This window comes from Podarcis melisellensis (genome assembly GCF_964234715.1).
Source record: "Podarcis melisellensis genome assembly, chromosome: 2".
Lineage (NCBI taxonomy): Eukaryota > Metazoa > Chordata > Lepidosauria > Squamata > Lacertidae > Podarcis > Podarcis melisellensis.
In genome coordinates this window covers 5,348,113-5,368,941 of record NC_138529.1, presented here as the reverse complement: position 1 = coordinate 5,368,941, position 20,829 = coordinate 5,348,113, and the positions used below count along the sequence as shown (strand labels likewise).

General features: G+C 45.9%; 1 protein-coding gene across 4 annotated transcripts in view; it reads left to right on the top strand.

Moving 5' to 3' along the window:
- Positions 1–10,560, top strand: part of STAC3 (SH3 and cysteine rich domain 3) — a 30,142-nt gene extending 19,582 nt beyond the window's left edge. For all 4 annotated transcript variants that reach the window (XM_081900765.1, XM_081900763.1, XM_081900766.1 and 1 more), the window contains exons 8-12: positions 3,053–3,099; positions 3,988–4,079; positions 6,713–6,764; positions 7,449–7,598; positions 9,513–10,560. In XM_081900765.1, coding sequence (XP_081756891.1) covers positions 3,053–3,099; positions 3,988–4,079; positions 6,713–6,764; positions 7,449–7,598; positions 9,513–9,611 — 440 coding nt within the window. In that variant the 3' untranslated portion in view covers positions 9,612–10,560. The remainder of the gene's footprint in view (positions 1–3,052; positions 3,100–3,987; positions 4,080–6,712; positions 6,765–7,448; positions 7,599–9,512) is intronic.
- The last annotated feature ends 10,269 nt before the right edge of the window (positions 10,561–20,829 follow it).

Here is a 20,829-nt window from a genome sequence, read left to right as displayed (position 1 = left end):
GGTGGGGATGCTATTGATGATGCCACATTTGTTTGGAAATTTGGTATGCAATACCCCTGGCGGGGTGCTGCGTGTAGAGAGGGGATCCTGAAACGCTTTTTTGATGTGTCTAGATTCAGCCATAATCTATAATATTATATTATAGATTGAATAGTTTGGCATATTGAGGATATTGGATTTGATTTTAAAAGCAGCACCCCACACTCAAGCTTCCAAGCCTCTATGTGTGCAAAAATAGGCTTGAAAATATATGGTCTGAGATATAGGAACAACATAGGAAGCTGCCTTATACCGTGCTGGTCCATTGCGCCATCTAATTTAGTATTGTCTGCATTGACTGGGCCCTGGAAAGTCGAAAGCTTTAGAAAGTCTGGAACTTTACAGAATTTCAGACAGTATACATTCCCAGTTCCATATGGATATGTTGGGGACTTTTTGCATCTTCCCCTTCACCATACCAGAAGGAGTCTTACTGGGATTTCTGAAGAGTTGGACTTCAGGACCTTCCTTTAGTGCCACTTTACCTGCAGAAAGAATGATGCAAAATTAACAAATGTGTGCCAGTTTGCTTTACATAATTTATGTAGATAGAGATATCCAGCTCGTCTTGGTGCAGAAGTTGGGTTAACTTCCTGCATAATTTTAATCATTTTAGTTAGCCCTTGCTGTTGTTTACCTAATATATGTTCAATTCAAATGTTGGTGAACTCATCTTTAACAAGTCTTAGGTTCCAAGGGAATGACATATTGAGTATTTGGGACAAGATTGCCTAGTGATTATTACGGAGGGTGGCATTCTTCCAAACCCTTTTGGAACTTGTGCCAGGTTTTATTTCCTGGGCTTTCTGACACTGCCATAAACACTGGGATAAGCTGGATTCTCTTTGCAGGTCGGCCAAGGGCACTCTTGGAGTAGGAAAACACTGACAGACATCTTTAGGGGTAGAATGCATAACATTTCAAACAAAACTATAAATGGACAGTTTGTTTATTTGTTGTTCTGAAGAACTGGAAGACTGGGCACATGGGTGGGTGGGTGTATGCAGTCGAGTCGCGGACAGCAGGTGGGGCGCTCAGCGCTGGCAGGGGGACAGCCGCGATGGCACCCCACTGGGATCGCGCTGCCGGGGGTGGTGCGCTCCCCCCCCCGTACTCCTCTTCCTCCGCCAGTGGGTGTATGTGTGCATGAAGCTCCAGAGAAAGTGGCTGCTGTCTGTATCTTCCTCGAGGCAATGCTAACAGGAACAGGTGTGCTGCAGGGACAGCTCTCTCTCTCTCTCTCTCTCTCTCTCTCTCTCTCTCTCTCTCTCTCTCTCTCCCTCTCTCTCTCTCTCTCTCTCCTCTCTCTCTCTCTCTCTCTCTCTCTCTCTCTCTCTCTCTCTCTCTCTCTCTCTCCTCTCTCTCTCTCTCCCCTTCCCTTAAGGATGGGGCAAAAAAATTGAACCAGTTCACATGTAAATGCAAACTCCAAGATAATTTGAGAACCAAATTACAGCCAAACTTTGAAATCTACAGTCCTTCAAATTTACAAGGCAGTTCTCTAGCCAAGTAATGAGTTTAAAAAAATAGTCATATATTTGGGTAAAGTGCAAAAAATGCATATACAGTGGTAACCTCGGGTTACGTACTTAATTCATTCTGTAGGTCTGTTCTTAACCTGAAGCACCACTTTAGCTAATGGGGCCTCCCGCTGCTGCTGCACCGCCGGAGCACGATTTCTGTTCTCATCCTGAAGCAAAGTTCTTAACCCGAGGTACTATTTCTGGGTTAGCAGAGTCTGTAACCTGAAGCATATGTAACCTGAAGTGTCTGTAACCTGAGGTACCACTGTATTAGAGAAGATAACATTCAAAATGCATTTTATTATGTCTGTTAGAATAAATTCACACTAAAATGCTGATGAATTACTTTTCAGAATAAATAAATTGCGATTAACGTAGAAATATGGAAAACTGAAGACTGGAAAAATGACAAAGTGAGAGAAACCAAAATTGCCCCATTGGCCTACCCCTAACGGAGGGCCACCATTTCCCTCTCCTTACTAGCCCAGGAGTGGATAGACTGGTGCTGCTGCCTTGCGGCACTGAAGGAAGAACAGGAAAGGAAAGAAGAAGAAGAAGCAGGACCTAATGTTCTGCTTCTTCTCCTTTGACTGAATGGCTGTTGCAGTTATGGCAGTTGGCTGCACCTGTCAAGGGGGGGTGCGGGATGTTTTGACACTGGGCAAAGCGCCCTGCTGCTGTCTCCCTGACGCTTCCTGCCCCTGCCATCACTCCTGCGCTGCCACTGGCCCTGCCACTGCCGACCTTGGCACCTGTAATACTGGTGAGAGTTGCTGTCTTCCTTGTACTGGTCTCTAGTAGAGAGGAGGGAGGGAGGGAGGGAGAGAGAGAGAGAGAGAGAGAGAGAGCATGAAAAGGCAGGCAGGGGTGAGTAAAATGCACAGAGAACTAAACTAGGAAATGCTGCAATCTTGTACGTAAGGGTAATAAACATAGTAAAAGCAACAATGGAGATTGGGAGAGATTCGCTATATACCGTATTTTTGGCCCTATAGGACGCACTTTTTCCCCTCCAAAAATGAAGGGGAAATGTGTGTGCGTCCTATGGGGCAAATGCAGGCTTTTGCTGAAGCCTGGAGAGCGAGAGGGGGCGGTGCGCACCGACCCTTTTCGCTCTCCAGGCTTCGCGCAGCTCTCCGCAAGCAGCGGGAGCCAGCGCTGGGCTCCCACGGCTTGCAGAGAGCTGCCTGTTTGGGGGCTGGGGTCGGGGGAAGCTCGGGCTTCCCCCGCCCCAGCCCCGCACCTGGGCGGAAAATAACCCCCCCCCCTTTATTTCCTCCCAAAAAAACTAGGTGCGCCTTATGAGTCGGTGCGTCCTATAGGGCGAAAAATACGGTAGATTCCTCATTTTTAGGCCCTGAAAACTCAACCAGGAGAGAGTGTAGAGACGCCTGGGGAGTGGACAAATTTGAGTTTCACTCTTCTTTTATCTCCCCCTCTCCCTACTTATGCCCCTATCTGAATGCTGGGTTTTTTCTTTTTGTGTCCAGGAAATCCAGAAGCCCAGAAGGCTGAGAAGAATGCCCCTGATGATAAGGTACCTGACTCTGCCTGCCCCCTTCCCCCCTTTGGGAGGTGGGGGTGTAATGTCTGCCCTTCCTGAAGTGAGATGCCAGCAGCACTGAGATGAGGCACGTTCACACCCACCCACAAGCCTTCTCCTCCACAGCCAGAAATACCCTGGTTTATCTCCCCCACCTTCTGATATCTGCTGTTATTGCATTGCCTTTTCCTGATTTTCCTGTGGTTTTTGTTGCAAACTGTCCTGGAGGTTTTTTTTAACTGAAGGCTGCTATGGAAATACTTTTACAAAATGGACAGGGACAAGAGTATCTAGCACTGTGAGGAGGGCAGTTTACATGGCTGCCTGGGGCTGGTTCTTCCTGCTTGCAAGGAGCTGCTTGAACTCTCTGGGGCAGTTATTGTGCACCACTGAAGATCTGGCAGTTGGGGAGGTGGCTCTGTGTCCTACTTCACAGGACACATTCCTTTATTTTGAATGACTGCCAGTGGAGAGTCTTCTCTTGGAAGGTGTCCTCTGTTGGAGGGCTGTCCAAGTCTCATTTCAAGATAAAGATCCATAAAACTAAAGAATAGAAGCACTGAAGTTGCCCATCAACCATTCGCGGCACCTGGTGAACAGACTGAGCAGGCGCACAAATCACTTTTGGTCTTTATAGTCACTATTGCTCTTTATAGTCACTATTTCTAAATTTGCATTTATGCACACTGAAGTCATTGTTTTAGGTGGTACAAAAATCACTCTTTTTGCAATGCACAACTGTCCAGCTTCTGTGGCCAGGGTGGATTTTGGGAAGTGTTTGTATAGGCCATTCTTTTTGAATCTTGAAGAGACCTTGGGTTTGATTCTCTCCTAAACTCCACTGCTTAAGTCTTGATGGGCTCCTTTTCTTCCCTTGGACAGAATAAGAAGCAGCAACCTGGGTTCCAGCAGTCTCACTACTTCATTGCACTCTATCGCTTCAAAGCTTTGGAGAAGGATGACCTGGATTTTCAGTAAGTGGTTTGGAATTTGTATGTGTTGGTCAGAGTTTACCAAGCTCAGATGATCTTGAATTCACTGTCTTGCAGAGGCAAGTCCCAGCATGGAAATGTTTGGGTTGTATTTCTCATATCCTTAGCCAACCTGATGCCAACAGAATCTAGATCTTATAGGTTACTCCTGGCTGTCACCTATAAACCATTTCACTTGGCGCAGGATGTGGCTGCTTACTTGCTTGCTTACTCTTGGAAGCTAGACGGTCAAAACATGCTATGCTCATTCTGTACCAGTTGGGCAGTTTCAGACATAATTCATAATACTGGGTTTGACTTTTAAAGCCCTAACCTAAATGGCTTGGAGGAGCCAGGTTATTTGAAGGACCTGCCTCTAGACATATTTGTTTACCTTTATATCCTGCCTTTCTTCCAAGAAGACCACATGTTATCTTCACAACAGCCATGTGACACAGGTTAGGCCAGAGAAGGAGGGATTAGCCCAAGGTCACGCAGTGAGCTTCATGGCTGAGTGGGGGTTTGAACCCAGTGCTTCAAGACTGGTGTTGGAGGCCACACTCATTGAAAGTTCCTTTAAATTCAGTCAGACTAGCAGCTACTATGCACAGGGCTTTCCCTGTGGTGGCTCCTTCCCTTGTGGAAGTGCCTCTCAAGGGTTGTACCCTTGGCCCTCCTCGGTTTCAGTATTTAAAAGGACTTTGAAAGTGCACCTCTTCTACAATGTCTTTTAACTGATGGGATTTTTGGCCATGCTGCTGTTGCATTGATGCTTAATTGCTTTGGTTCTGGAAATGGTTTTTATACTGGCAGAATTATATTTTAATGCATTGTTGGGGATGTACCAGTATTTTTTAAAAGGTTGAAAGGTAAATTATAATGTTATTGTGTTCTGCCACCCTGGGTTCTTTTGGGAGGAAGGACAGAGTAGAAATTTAATAAAACAAACAAACAAACAAAATATTTGTAGTTTGTTCACTGACTTGGGTGGCATTGGTCAAGAAAGGTGGCTTATAAATGTTGAAATTTAACAAACTATACAAAAATTTAAAAACCATATCAAAAACAGTTTTCTCTCTCTCTCTCTCTCTCTCTCTCTCTCTCTCACACACACACACACACACACACACACACACACTTACTTGTATGTAAAACCAATTTCAAATCTAAAGGATTCCCCAAAACCTGTGACTTCCCTCCACCCCCTCCCCTGGTTCCTTAATTTTTCTTTCCAAATGCATATCATTATTATTATATTTTTAAAAATCATCTAATTTCTCCTATAGTATCTCTAAGATTACAAGTGTTCTTAAAATTCTGCCAATGTGTTAGCAATACTTTTTAATATATACATTAAACATTTCCCAATCTTTTCCAAAATTCTTATCGTCTTGGTCTCTGAGCTCATGTTTCCATTTCTGACACTGAAAATAATATTTGTGCTAGGGAACAACAGTGATGGGAAAGTTTGCTTTTCCCAGTTGAATGAGCAGTAATTTTATAGCTAGTGGTTTGGTGGTGATGACACTGGAATAATAAAATGTAAACTCAGTTTCCCCTCAGTAATATACTGTTGCCATTCTGGGAAAACATCTGAAAGATCACAGCTGAAAGGGGGAAAGTAAAGCTCTTCAACTCAGTAAACACACATTGATTCTTGAGGGTGGGATGCCAATGTAATGAACAGTTAGAACTGAGGAGCTGAGCCAAAAGATCCATTGGCAGGTTTTACTTCACACTGAAGGATTTCCTTTAAAAAAAAATATTATTACACTTATATGCCACTTTTTCTCCAAAGAGCTCAAGGTGACATACTTGGTTCTGCCTCAAGCACCTCTAATCCTGAGTGAATGACAGTATTCCACATGGGAAGGTGAATGCTGGGATTTGACTTGACAGCTTGACAGCCATCTTAGAACAGCTTCTCATGGGGTGTGAAATATACTTGGAGTCGAGAGTGGATTTCATGCTCTTTATTCAGCTCATAGTACTAAGGAGGAATGGAAGTTCCCCCACAATATCTGCTTTATATACATTATTTACACAATGGGCTGCATGTGATTGGCTAATTCCGGGATTCTCCTGTAGGCCAATCAGGTTGTGGATTCACTTCCACCTGGAGCTGGATTGGGTGGCTTCTGCAGACCAATCATACCACTGCATTGTTCTAGGACCAATCAGACTGCTGCATTCTGAATCCTATTGTTTTAGGACCAATCAGACTGCTGCATTTTGGATTGTATTCAACTCAGTACATAACAGGGTGCTATGAAAATACGACATCGCATGTGCAGATTTGGGCGAAAATAGGGAGGAGAGCAGAGCCCCACCCAAAACATATCCCAGCTGATGCCTTCACACTAAGGCCACCTACTGGGTCTTGTTGTGATGTGTGGTGCAGAAGAATAAATATGGCAGTTGCTAGGCAACTACCAATGCTCACTGATGACTTCCTTGCTTTGCTGAGTGGTGGTAGCAATAAAAGGGGAGGTTTGTTTGGGCCGGTCTTAGTCAAGTACCTAGGTTGGGGGACAGATAAACCTATCCAAGACTCCAGAATTTCTGTGAGCAAATTGGAACATATGGTTTACCATCATTTGTGGCGATATTTTAACTCCAGACTCATTCTCTTTCAGCCCGGGGGACAAAATTGCCATTGTTGACGACTCCAATGAAGAATGGTGGCGGGTAAGAAAAGGGAGCTCACTGCCTTGAGGCGATGTGCCATGGGGGGGGGGGCAGGGAAGATACATAACAAGCAGAAGATAACTTGTGTTTCTGCTTCAGGGTCAAATCTGGTCATTTGAGGGGAAAGTATTTGATCTCTTAGAACCGATGTAAAAAAATTAAAAGAACTTTAATAAGTGGTGGGGCCACAAACATTATTTGGGGCTTGTCTCAGTTGTGGTTTCAGAACTACCCCCCTTGATGTTGACTTGCAAGCTCCCTTGACATCTGAGTTATGGGCTTCTATCTACCGCTTCAGGGCTAGTCAGGGCATGTTCACATGGTAAATGTAAACTGGTTTAACTATGGATGTTGCCAGGGGCTCCCAAACCCATAGAATCATAGAATCACAGAGCTGGAAGAGACCACAAGGGCCATCGAGTCCAACCCCCTGCCAAGCAGGAAACACCATCAGAGCACTCCTGACATATGGTTGTCAAGCCTCTGCTTAAAGACCTCCAAAGAAGGAGACTCCACCACCCTGGAACTTTTGTGCAGGGCCCTGTACCTCCTGCCCCTTTCACCACTGCTGCTTTAAATGTTTAAATGCATTTGAACTGTCCTAATTAGTGGCAAGCAGAAGAATGTGGCTTTCTGGTGGTTTGACTTCTTTACACCTTAACCCCATGTGCGGCACTCTTCTAGGGCAAGAAGATTGGAGAGATTGGTGATAAAATTGGATACTTCCCACCAAACTTTATTATCCGGGTACGTGCAGGAGAACGGGTACACAAAGTGATGCGGTCCTTTGTGGGCAACAAAGAGATTGGGCAGATCACACTAAAAAAGGATCAGGTAAGTAACTTGGAGGCAACTCTTATCCTCTCACAATTAACACCCTATCTCCCCGCTGCCTGCCACTCTTACAGGAGGGATGGATGACTCAATCTGAGTCAGTTTCACATATGGTCATTCATAAGCTCATTCTATGCATTTCTACATTAAAAACAACAACACATACATGGGAATTTACATTATTTAATGTCAAATATGCATTTTTATATTCATTTTGTACATTTCCTGAGTCAAGAACCTTACTGCAAAATTCAGAGAAGTGTTGAAAACCAAAGGATAATTGGGCTCCAATCTGCATATCCATCTAGGAATTGCAAATCATGGACCTTTAAAAAATGCAGACCAAATGAAATTCTTGAGTGTTCCTAACTGACTGTGGCATAATTTTGGATTAAATGTTGTGGAGCAGGCAGGAAAATAGTGGCTCAATCATCTGACCTGTAGAGGCCATTCTGAAGTTTCATGATCCATCCACCCAAAAACAGATATTTCCCATGCTGTCTTAAAACCCATGCACTGCTAACAGTCAGTAGCTTATCTTACCCTTCTCTCCATTCTCTCCATCTGAAAGAGGCACATCCATCCGTGTTTCTCTTTCTCATTATTAGACCCATAAACCAGATCCAGAAACAGGAAATAACCCTACCAGCCCTTACACACTTTTGTTTCCAGAATTCCTAGGCCATTTCACACCAGATGTTCAAAACAGTTTTGCATTTTCCAGCTCTGTACACTGAACGGAAAAAACGAATCTCTTCTCTGCCCGTTTCTGTCTCTCCACACCCTCGCCCCCGTGGTCTATGTTAGAATCATTCAGACATGACAAATAGACACAAATGAGTCCTTAAGTGTCTCTTGTGACAGCTTTCCCAGTGTTGAACATTCTCTTCCATGAGATCCAATTTCTTAGGCACTATATAGGCACTATATAGGCACTTAACACTACACTAATCAGTTATGACGTTAGAAATGTGTTATAAAAATGTGACACCAGAGGACGCTGTAGAGCAGCGAGCCTTCAACGATGGAAAACTGCATTGTGAGTCATATAACATTATTGTTGATAACATTTTATAGATCAATGTACATCCAGCCCAAGCGTCTCCTAGGGCCAAACTGAACATGACTTTGATTTCTATTATTTTGTCAATTTATATACCACTTAATTACAATAGTCTCTAAACACTGTACAATAAAGCTTAATAAATACAATAGAGGTAACATGAAATTTAAAACCAACTGTACAATCAGAAGTGGTTTAAGATGCCTACTGAAATCAAAAGGTCCTCATGAGGCACTGGAAGTTCAGCAGGTAGTTTTCAACTTCATGTTACCTGTATCTTATTTGTTAAGCTTTATTGCCTATCTAATCTCATCCACAAAATGGGGTCCACAAGACTGAACACATGGACCCTGGTATTTACAAGCTGTGCATCTGAGCCCTAGGGGACCACTAACAGTGACTTTTCTGGACATCTGAGGGAGCTAAGGAGTCAGGCATTTCTTAAGGTATCCTGGACCCAAGTTGTACAGGAACACACAAATCTTGAACCAGGTCTGGTAGTGTATGAACAGTCAGTGCAAGATTTCCAGCACTGGAGTTATGTGGCCTCAACAGTCCAGGCACAGAATTTGACACTAGCTGGATGTTCCAGATCCAGGGTCTTAAGCCTTTACCCGGGTGGTTCTAAGGCCCACGACAACACCTGTTTGTTTGTTTGTGTATTGTATTAGCTTAGAGCAAAGCCTTACATGCTGCTCTGTGGCTGCTTTTAAAGGTATTCAGACTTACAGAAATGAGCCATGGATGTTTTCACTCTCTCTGGGAGAGGTGGCAACAGTATAATAGCATGTGATATAGCAATCTGGCTTTGATTCTTACCTGTTCCCCTTTCCTCCTTCATCCTGCAATAGATTGTGGTGCAGAAAGGTGAGGAGCTGAATGGGTACGTGAAAGTCTACACTGGCCGCAAGGTGGGGCTCTTCCCTGTCGACTTCCTGCAGGAGATCTGAGACCCAGCCCTGGCATTTATGGGTTTCATGGCCAGAGCCGAAGGCCAGGTTGTTTCTTTGGAAAGAGATTCCCAGCTACCAAGGACTCCCTGCAATGCAGCTGGGTTCTGCGAGTGCCTGTGTGGCTCCCAGTGAAGATATTCCACCAGGACCTGTATCTCTGAGCTAGGATACAAGACGAGGAGCACATAATTTTGTCACCTTTGGGCAGGGGGGCCCTTGGCTCTCCTCTTGGACTCTGGTGGTGGTGGCAGATTCCAGAATGTGTTTAGCCATTAATCCACTGATGATGTAAGCCACAGAGGTGCTGGGATGCGGACAAAGCTGTTCTGCTTCCTGTCTGCAAAGGAAGTGGATACTGATAGTTCATATTGACTGCCAGACTAGACAAGTGGCATTTGCTGCTGTCTCCTGCAGGTGGCGCAAGGCTTGTGTGTGTGTGTTTACTTGGAGACAAATGGCTGTCCCTTTGCTGCTGGTGGTGCAACTCCCCCCATTATTTGGATTGCTTAGATTTTGTTATGTTTTGCCTATATATGTTATCTCTCTCTACCCCTCAGTAGCCTGCTTACCTACTTTAGCATAAAGCTGCAGGACTTGGGGTCAGCGTCCAATGAAGTGACCTGATTTTCTCGGTTGGGCTAATCAGCTCCAGTTATGTTGAAATGATATACCTCTCCCATTATCCTTTTCTTCCATTTCCCTGCTGTTGTGAAACTGAATCTTTTTAGATTGTTCCCTTTTAGGCACCTTCTGGTCTGCTTATGAGGGAGGCTAGATGTTCTAGACAACTGAATTTCTTTACATGTATATACATGCATTTCTCTATACACAGTCAGTGCTATGACTTTCTTTCTGGGGGAGGGAGCATGCAAGGTGACTAATAACTTGGCCACAGCAAAGTGGGAAAGCTGCATCTTATGGAAAAAGAGCATTGCCTGTTTCTATGATCCTTTGGATGCTATGAGAATAAAGCAACAAAGGGCCCACAAGTAATGCTCCCATTCTTATTTTTCCATGCTTGCATTATAATATCTGAACTGGCCACATGTGCACATTCTCCACAGAGGTATGCACTTACATGCTCATCTGGAATTCCTGAATTGCTTGGTGGGAGAGAGGCCCCAGAAGGTGGTCTGGGAGCTCTTATTTGTCTGGGAGCTCTTATTTGTACATTTGAATCTGCCTTAGTGAAAGTCCAATTCCTTGCATGACAGAGAAGACTGTTTTCTCCTTCTAATATTCAAGATTACTGGAGAACAATGACACAAGGGTAGTGAGGATACTACATAAATTGAGCCTGTCCTGCTCTGAGTTATTGCCAGGATTTAGGGTTGCTGAGAAAGTTACAGATAGTATTTGATGACTAGGCTTGTTATGAGGGGTCAGCTCATTTGTGGTATGCAATCTGCTGATACTCTTGGTGCAATTGCACTCATTTCACTAAAGCCTGCTGCCTACTCACATGGAACACAGACAAAGTTTATTTGTGCACACCTTCTCATGTGCAGTTATGGTGTACGGGGCTTACTTTCACACCTGCACACTGAGGAGGCACTCAACATTTGGTTTCATGAGAGACCATGCAAGCTTGCAATAGCCCACTTCCTCAGTCTCATTTACTCACAGTTGATCACATGTGCCAAAGCACGCTAAGGAATCAACAGGCTCCAAAGCATGCTTAGCTGACACCCACATTTACATACAACACACACACATTTTGGTGCCCTTCATAGCATCTGTTGATGTCCATTATCCTGATAGCCTGAAAGAGAGAAGTTTTTCTCCCTTTCTCTTAACTCTAGAACTCACGGATATCCAGTGAAGCTGAATGCTGGAAGGTTCAGGACAGACAAAAGAAAATACTTCTTCACATAGCCAAACTGTGGAATATGCTCCCCCAATAAGCAGTGGCAGCCACAAACTTGGAGAGCTTTAAAAGAGGATTAGACAAGGGAGGGAGGTTAAGGCAATCAATGGCTATTAGCCATAATGGCTCATGTGCTGCTTGTGGCCCTTCCTTAGGCATCTGGTTGGCCACTGTGAGAACAGGAATGCTGGACCAGATGGGCCTTTGGCCTGATCCAGCAAGAGAGTCACAGGTTCCCCAATACTGTGTTTAAAGCATAGGAAGTTGTCTACTTCCTGTGTCCCCAAAATGGGCACTTTGCAGTTTCAGATAAGTGTAGGTGGGGGTGGGGGGAGTGAAAAGGAGAACAAAGCAGGGCTAGGTACTTGCAGCACAATCCTGACCATGTCTACCAAGAAGTAAATCCCACTGAATTCAATGCAGTTTACCCCCCCAGGTAAGTGGAATTAGGATAGCAGCCTTTGTCTCTTGCTCATTTTACCTTCTTTGCAGCTTTATGAACTCCAAGTGATTTTTGCGCCAAAGGATTTGTGTTACCAGCTACATTTCAGCTTCACTCAGAACTCAAGTTGAGTCCTGTGTGGGCAAGGAAGAGAAGTTAGCAAACAGGGTTAATATGCACTTGTCAGGATATGTGTGCAGGAAGTGTTGGTATAGTCCTCTGATCAAGATGGCTAGAGCAATGAATGTATATTGTGGGTGCTAAGTGCTTTTGAATATACACCTCCAGCTGTCTGTCCCAGAACCTTTCAGGGTTGTATCTGTGAAGAGCAATTCAAAGTGGGAATGATGGAGTTGGGCTAGATAAGGCAACATGAAATCAAACATGTTTTTTTGGTCCCTAATACAAGCATAACTCAGTGTCTACAGCACCTTACCCGTCTCTTGTCTCATTTGATCTCAAATGATAAGATGAGGGCAGGTGATGAGAAGCCATTGTTTTGGACATATTTGAAACATCTTCCCAGGGACTTGTGTCTGTTTGTGGCAGGTACAAGGCTATCATACAAGTCTCCCTGTGTCTCATTGCACAGCACAAATGGGGAATTTGGTATCTGATGCGGAATTTAGTATCCTGAGAATCTCAGCATTCTGTGTTTTTTAAGCATCTTTCTAATCCACAAGCCACTGGAGACAAAATTGAAAATGGCTGGTCAAAAGACTAGTGGAATCTCAAACTGGGATGGGGCTGAACAGGAGTTCCAGTTGTCATGGCACAAAGTATGCTTTATTCGTAGAAGTTGAATAAAATCTGTGAAAAGTGTAAACAAACAGAGTGATTTGCATAATTGATTCGGGCTGCAGAATTTGACTTTGGCACATTCTGTGAACCACCCGGGCACAGAATTTTGTGCACCACAGTGCAATCTTCCTGCAAATGCAGGCACCATGATGTTGGCCCCCTGAAGCCTTTGAGTTAATAAGGTTCTATGTGGCAAAAAGCTATTTGGGAAGACAGTTGTGACAAGTTCTGGAAAAGAGCTCTAGCATTTTATCATGTTGAGAGTGGAGTTGCATGAAATCTAGACTCCCTCCTCCTCTCTCTAAATTGGATCTATTTTCAGCAGAAAATGTACCATGCTTCTTCTTGCCTAGTGGAAACAGTCAAGCCAGAAGCCATGTCCCTGACTGGAATGTGAAACCTGAGAGCATCGCTGGGAACTGGAGCATTGCCCTAGTGGCTACCATATATGGGGCCATGAGACAGGTGCAGCTGAATTTGTTGATTCACAGTTAAGTCATTGGAAAATTCATGGATGGAGCAAACATTTGGGGAGGCGGGAGCGTGGAATAGGGGGTTTCTGCTGCTTGATCCTAAGCAAACAGGTGCTGCCTGTCCACTTGTGGTGTCTGAATTGCTGCTAGGGTCAAACAGGAGAGTCAGGAAGAAAAGTTTGGCAACAAAAAGTCATATGATTTTTATACCTCAAGGGGGCACTAGTGCCCTTCAGGATTTGGCATCTCAGGTTTAGAATGATGCTTCTCAAACCTTTTGGATCCTCTCTCCGTCTTCTGCCTTCTAAATATACTCTGCTTTCAGCCTGATAACTCCCAACCTGGTGTGAAGTGTTTGATCACTGGGGTGAGCATGCACGGATATTTTGTGTGTATCCCATTATTCTGCATTGAGAGTCTTAAGGCAAAAGTTTCATAAATATAATTTTAATAGGAAGTTCTGACTTCCCACACCCCTTTCACTCCTGGTCCCAATCCTGTTCATCCACTAAATCTAAGCACTGGGCAGCTACTTCATCCTGGTGTACAGACAAGCTGGCTTTTTGAGGCTGGGAGAGAACAGAAAGGGTGTGGATGAAATAATGGGGTCTTTGAGACTGCTGTAGGGCAGCAATGTCCAACCGGTGGATCAACTGGAGATTGCAGTTGATCATGGGATGCTTTTAGATCTTCTCATTGAAAAAACTGCTGCAATAATGTTTCCGCCCCACCCCCTCGCTCTGTCTTTCCTTTGCGCCAATTGTGTGCTATTTTGACGACGATTGTTGAGTTGTTAATTGGCTTTAGCACTGCGTGCGTTTGTTAGCATGAGAGTTTTCTGTGAGCAATTTATGGTATACCCCCCCCAAAAAGCTCAACAACTATGGGCAATCCTCCCCTTCCACACACCCATGCACGCCCCTCCTCCCTCTAATGACTGCCAGTTTTTTTATACTGGGAGTAGATGGCAGTCTCTTGGGAGCTGGACATGTCTGCTCTAGGGGACGGCCAGCACAATGCCTTCCAAATGTTTTTGGGCTCCAGCTCCCATCAGCCCCAGTCGGCATGACCCTATGGGCTTGGTTGATGGAAGCTGTAGACCAATGACATCTGGCACAGTTGGCAGAAAGATTCTTTACTGCACCACCAAATCCCGGTGGCCCTACCTCATGGTTTTCTAAAGCCAGCTTGTAGAACAGGGATGGAGGATTTGGGGCCCTCCAAAGGTTGCTGCACTACAGCTCCCATCAGCCTTGACCAGCATAGCCAATGGTGAGGTATGATGGGTGCAACCTTTGGCATGGCAAATGCTTGCCCACATCTGTTGCAGAACATGCTAAAGTAATGGCCACATTGGTGAACATGTGAGCTGCTGAGAGATGGAGGCTAATGGAATGATACTGAGGGGGGAACCAGTGGTTCAAACAGCCCAACAACCCATGCACCTAGGGCAAGATACCTGTCACCCAACAAATTATTTCCTTCCATAGTCCAGGTGGAGTCCATCACTGAGCTATGCTGATAGTTAGCAAATTCTCCCAACTATTGAACCTAAGTCTCCTGCCCTGCCCTGCCCTGCAAACTGTGCTTTGCTCTTATGCAGTACTAGATGTGGCAAGTAATTGCTCCCTCTCTTCCTCCTTTTATGTCTGGGAAATGTTTAAGTGCTGTCAGTGTATTGCCTTCCTTTACCCTCTTTGGAACTCCTTTCCCCTTCTGTTAGCAGCAGCCTCCTTGAACTGTGCAGTTCAGGAATAAATGTTGAGCCTCCAGACGAGGTTGCCTCTCCTTTAGCAGTTCCATGGAGGTTAAACAGAGCAGGTAACTGAGGAAAGCCCAGTCACTGAACTTCAACAGGAATCCCCCGTGAGTGCAAGTGCCCTGCTTAGTAATAACTACTGTAATGTTATATTATATATTTAATAATTTATATGCCACCCATTTGATTGGGTTATGCCAGTCACTCTAGGTGGCTTCCAACAAATTAAAACACAGTACAATGTCAAACATTAAAAACCTCCCTGAACAGGGCTGCCCTTAGGTGTCTTCTAAAGGTTATATAATTATTTGTCTCCTTGACATCTGAAAGGAGGGTGCCACTGCCGAGAAGGCCCTCGGAGCTGGACCTCAGTGTCAGGGCTGAATGATGGGACTTTTTCCTAATATAATGTATTGTTGCATGTTACTTTTGCTAATATGTGCATTTTCATGTGTACCTTCTCCCTAGTATATGGGGAGGGGGAATGGGGACTGCATTGCAAAATTCATAGAGCTGTAAACGTCAGTGGATAACTGCATTTTGGTTTGCTCATTCTTTCTGGAAATGGGAACCAAACCAGATTTCTCCCACATCCCTGGCAGTGATGAGATGTTCAAGGGGGCAGAGCTGCCAAGGTTGGGCTTTCTTTGGAGGAGGGAGCAATGGAGGCTTTGATGGGTCTGCTTGCACTACTTGGCTTAAAAAAACCAAACACAAACCAGCAAGGGCAGAGGTGGAGGCGAGTGGCATGTATGCTCCTGCCAGGCAGCAGATTCACATCAGCTCACTAACATCCAGGCCAGGCATAGGCAAACTCTGCCCTCCAGATGTTTTGGGACTACAACTCCCATCATCCCTAGCTAACGGGACCAGTGGTCAGGGATGATGGGAGTTGTAGTCCCAAAACATCTGGAGGGCAGAGTTTGCCTATGCCTGATCCAGGCTCTCCCTGACAGGTACAGAGAGCGTAAATCACATTTTCATTTAATATGTGTAAAACAAATGGCAAAACTTATCAGATGCAAAGAAAATGTAACAGGTTTGAGTCCCTGTCCCTTGAGCTTGAGGCCTAAGCTAAAGAGCCTTCCTGGGCCCCTCTGACTGACACTGGTCACATCGGACCTCCAGAAAGTGGCATCTTGTACTCTAAGATGCATTCAACCTTCACCTAAATCTCACTCTCTTCCAGAACAGCTGTTTCCAGCCTCTCCATGTCAGCCCCCTCCCCTTGGCTGGAGAAGGGGTGTGTCACTACCTCTCCCATTCAGAACATTTAAGGTAAAGGTAAAGGGAACCCTGACCATTAGGTCCAGTTGTGGCCAACTCTGGGGTTGCGGCGCTCATCTCGCTTTATTGGCTGAGGGAACCGGCGTACAGCTTCCAGGTCATGTGGCTAGCATGACTAAGCCGCTTCTGGCGAACCAGAGCAGCGCACGGAAACACCGTTTACCTTCCTGCCAGAGCACTATCTACTTGCACTTTGATGTGTTTTTGAACTGCTAGGTTGGCAGGAGCTGAGACCAAGCAATGGAAGCTCACCCCATCGTGGGGATTCAAACCACTGACCTTCTGATTGGCAAGTCCTAGGCTCTGTGGTTTAACCCACAGTGCCACCCACATCCCCGTCAGAACACTTAAGAATGTCCCAATTATTTCCTAGTCATTAGCTCCTTTTGAAGAAACATGTACCTGAAACTGACAAGCAATCTCCCTAACAAAAGCAAAGTTGCCCAGCCACTATTAACAGTCTTTTTTGGGTGTGGGTGAGTGTTAAGAGACATTCAAGTGGTGTCACTTGCTTCTCTGGGTTCTGGCAGGGAGACCCAGCAAGAGACCATGAGGGGCCAGAAGGCACCCAAACTGAGAGTATAGCAAAGAGCAGATGGCTAATGCCAAGAAGCCAAGCTTAATTCTCATTGAAAGGAACATCCCCCTTTCAGCTCTTGCTGGTGCAATGAAAGGGCAGCTTCATCATTCTCTAGGCAGCATGGTGTCCTTTACTTATGCTGTGTGAGTAAAGGGGGGGGGGAAGTGTGAGAGAAAAGACCATGTAATGTTTGAAGGTTTTGTCCAGCTTCCACAGCACCCTTTCCAGCATCTTCCTACCTCGCTCTCCTCTGGATCTGGCCAGGCATCTCACTGCCACCTCCTGTGGTGCAAAGTGAGATGGGATCCTTTGGGGGGCCGGATCCTCCAGAGGACGTGAGAGGTGAACTGTACTGAACAGCTCTTATTTTGAAACCAATATCAGGTATTCTACCTTCCAGCCACTAGATGGCATCAAAAACCCATTTCTTTTGAGCCAAACTCCACACACCACTGTGTAGGCCACCCTTTGTGAGTCTGAGGTTGGTTCATGAAGGAGACCCACCCACAGGGGACCTCCTTAGACCCAGGCCAAGGTAGACCAGAGCTGTTGCATACACCTTTGAAAAGTGCCAGCGTTGCTGCTCTTGGAGCTACAATGTCATGATAAATAAAATAATATAAAGGTAAAAGTAAAGGGAACTGGGACGTGGGTGGCGCTGTGGGTAAAACCTCAGTGCCTAGGACTTGCTGATCGTAAGGTCGGCGGTTCGAATCCCTGCGGCGGGGTGAGCTCCCGTCGTTTGGTCCCAGCTCCTGCCCACCTAGCAGTTCAAAAGCACAATTAAGTGCAAGTAGATAAATAGGTACCGCTTTATAGCGGGAAGGTAAACGGCGTTTCTGTGTGCGGCGCTGGTGCTGGCTCACCAGATGCAGCTTCGTCATGCTGGCCACGTGACCCGGAAGTGTCTTCGGACAGCGCCGGCTCCCGGCCTCTTAAGTGAGATGGGTGCACAACCCTAGAGTCAGTCATGACTGGACCTTACGGTCAGGGGTGCCTTTACCTTTTTAAAGGTAAAGGGACCCCTGACCATTAGGTCCAGTCGTGGCCGACTCTGGGGTTGCACCGCTCATCTCGCTTTATTGGCCGAGGGAGCCGGCATACAGCTTCCGGGTCATGTGGCCAGCATGACTAAGTCGCTTTTGGCGAACCAGAGCAGCGCACGGAAACGCCGTTTAACTTCCCGCTGGAGCGGTACCTATTTATCTCCTTGCACTTTGGCGTGCTTTCAAACTGCTAGGTTGGCAGGAGCTGGGACTGAGCAAGAGGAGCTCACCCTGTCATGGGGATTTGAACTGCCGACCTTCTGATCGGCAAGCCCTAGGCTCAGCACCACTTTATACTGTAGATAAAGCAAAAGGATAGGCCCCGTGCTTGGCAGTGCTGCCCCTCAGTGCTGATCCCTTTTCTCCCTCCTGCCCAGAACGAAGGCAAGCAGAGGCTGCCATCCAAAGTGAACAGGAAAATCCGGCGGGCTCCTGGCAACATGGCATGGGCGCCCAAGCAAATATTGATGGGTGCACTGGTGCCCATGGGCACTGCATTAGTCACCCCCCTTACTCGTTCCCCCCAGTGCATGGTTTCCTGTGTCCCCCCCCCCCGGAGGCTCCTCTGAGCAAGAGCTGGGACTGAAGTCTGCCAGGTGTGTGGGGAGGCTTAAATGGAGGCTGCTCCCACTTCCCTTTGATGGGGGGGGGTGTCGTTTTGATAGAGAAATGCGGGGAGGCCGGGGGAGAAGCCCCTTCCCGGCTGCTGGGCGCCTTCTCCTGCCCCCTTGCTCGGACCAGCCCGGCTCTCCTGGTCCCGCGCCTCTCCGCGCCTCTTGCTGGTCGGCCTGGGAAGAGAATTCTCTCCTCCTCCCTCCTCCATCCCAGCGCGCTGGCTCTCTCCACGCTCAGCCAGTCTGTCACATCTTTAATCTTTCTGCGATCAGGAGCCTAATTAAATTAGCCAGCTTTGTTATACCTTCTTGTAATCTTATTGCCGGCAAATTGCAGCCTTCACACAATCCCCGAGCGGCTCCCCGAGGGGCCTGTTTGTTGCAGCCCACCCCGGATTGCCTTGCCGGGGCTGGTGGCCGGCGGGACGGAGGGGACGCGAGGAGGCGGCGCTTTCTCCAGTCCCCGGGCCGCTGCTGCTGTATAAATCAGCAAAGAGTGAGGGCGGGTGCTCTCTCTCTCTCTCTCTCTCTCTCTCTCTCTCTCTCTCTCTCTCTCTCTCTCTCTCTCTCTCTCTTAGTTTAAAGGAAAGTAATAAACGTGTGTCCGTCTCTCTCTCTCTCTCTCTCTCTCTCTCTCTCTCTCTCTCTCTCTCTCTCTCTCTCTCTCTCTCTCTCTCTCACACACACACACACACACACACACACACACACACACACTCTGTGTGCATGCAAAGCTCTGTTTACTTCAATGACATGTATATAGTTTTCACATCCTAATTTTAACTGCAATTCCTGCAACTTCTTGGAAGTCTTGTTACTTTATTCTGCTATGGTCTCTGGACTAGCACAATATACAGTATGCTATTCTTCGTGTGTGTGTGTGTGTGTGTGTGTGTGTGTGTGTGTGAGAGAGAGAGAGAGAAAGGCAGGTATGGAGAAAATCTGCAAACACACCAAACTAATAATAATAATCATAATAATAATAATTTATACCCTGCCCATGTGTTAGGTTTCCCCAGTCACTCCTCTTCTTCTTCTTTGGTGATCACTTGTAGCCGAGTAAGATTGTTAATATTGTCATCCATAAACATGGTTTTAACAATGAGTCTGTAAGTGACTGTGGAGGCCAATTCTGGACCCACACGTCCTTCCACAGTGGGGACATTGGTTTCTGGGTGGGAGTTGATCACGGTGTGGATTTGCCAAGCGTGCCTTCCTCTTAGCATGTTTCTCCCTTGCGTTCTGAGTTCGAGTGTCTTCAAAGCCCATGACACCTTTGGTAAAGGTTGTTCTCCAACTGGAGCATTCGCAGGCCAGTGTTTCCCAGTTGTCAGTGTTTATACTACATTTTTTTAGATTTGCCTTGAGACAGTCTTTAAACCTCTTTTGTTGACCACCAGCATTATGATTTCCATTTTTAAGTTCGGAATAGAGGAGTTGATTTGGAAGACGATCATCAGGCATCCGCACCACCTGACCAGTCCAACGAAGTTGATGTTGAAGAATCATTTGCTTTGCTTCAACACTGGTGATCTTTGCTTTTTCCAATACACTGATATTACGGTAGTCTATCTTCCCAAGTGATGTGTAAAAATTTTCGGAGCAGAATAGTAAAAACAAGATAAAACATCAAACATTAAAAACTTCCCTAAAAATGGCTGCCATCAGATGTCTTCTAAAAGTCAGCTGTTTATTTCCTTGACATCTGAAGGGTGTTCCACAGGGAGGGTGCCACTACCGAGAAGGTCCTTTGCCTTTAAAGCACATAGCTTCATGCAAAGAATCCTGGGAACTATAGTTTGTTAAGGGTGCTGGGCATTCTAGCTCTTTGGAGGGTAAACTACAGTTCCCAGGATTCTTTGAGGAAAGTGATGTGCTTTAAATGCATGGCTTGTGTGCAGCCAATGTCTGCAGAGTTCCACACAGGAGATGTTTTGAATCTCCACTGCCGGTTCATGGCAGCAATGTTGGGTGGGGTTTGCCCTCAAGGACAGGCTTGAACTCCCCAGTCTCCAACAGAGAAGGACAGCCATTTGGATGTATGGAAAGTAAGCAAAGAGCTTCAGCTGTAGACAACAGCTGGGTTGGTTTTGGTCAACCTGCTTTTTGCCCCTGGGGCAGGTCCCCTGAACCACAAAAAATAAAAGGCCCCTGATTATCACCAACAGAACTCCATGAGCAAACAAGAACGAGGCTTGTCCCTCTCTGCTGTTGTAAAAACTTAGGGTGCCCTCACACAACAGACACACAAACAGAACAATCTCAAAAAGTCATTTTGAAAATGAGCACAAATATTCTTCTGCAGTAGGCAGAAGGAAATGGGGAAGGTTTTCCAATTGTCTTTTC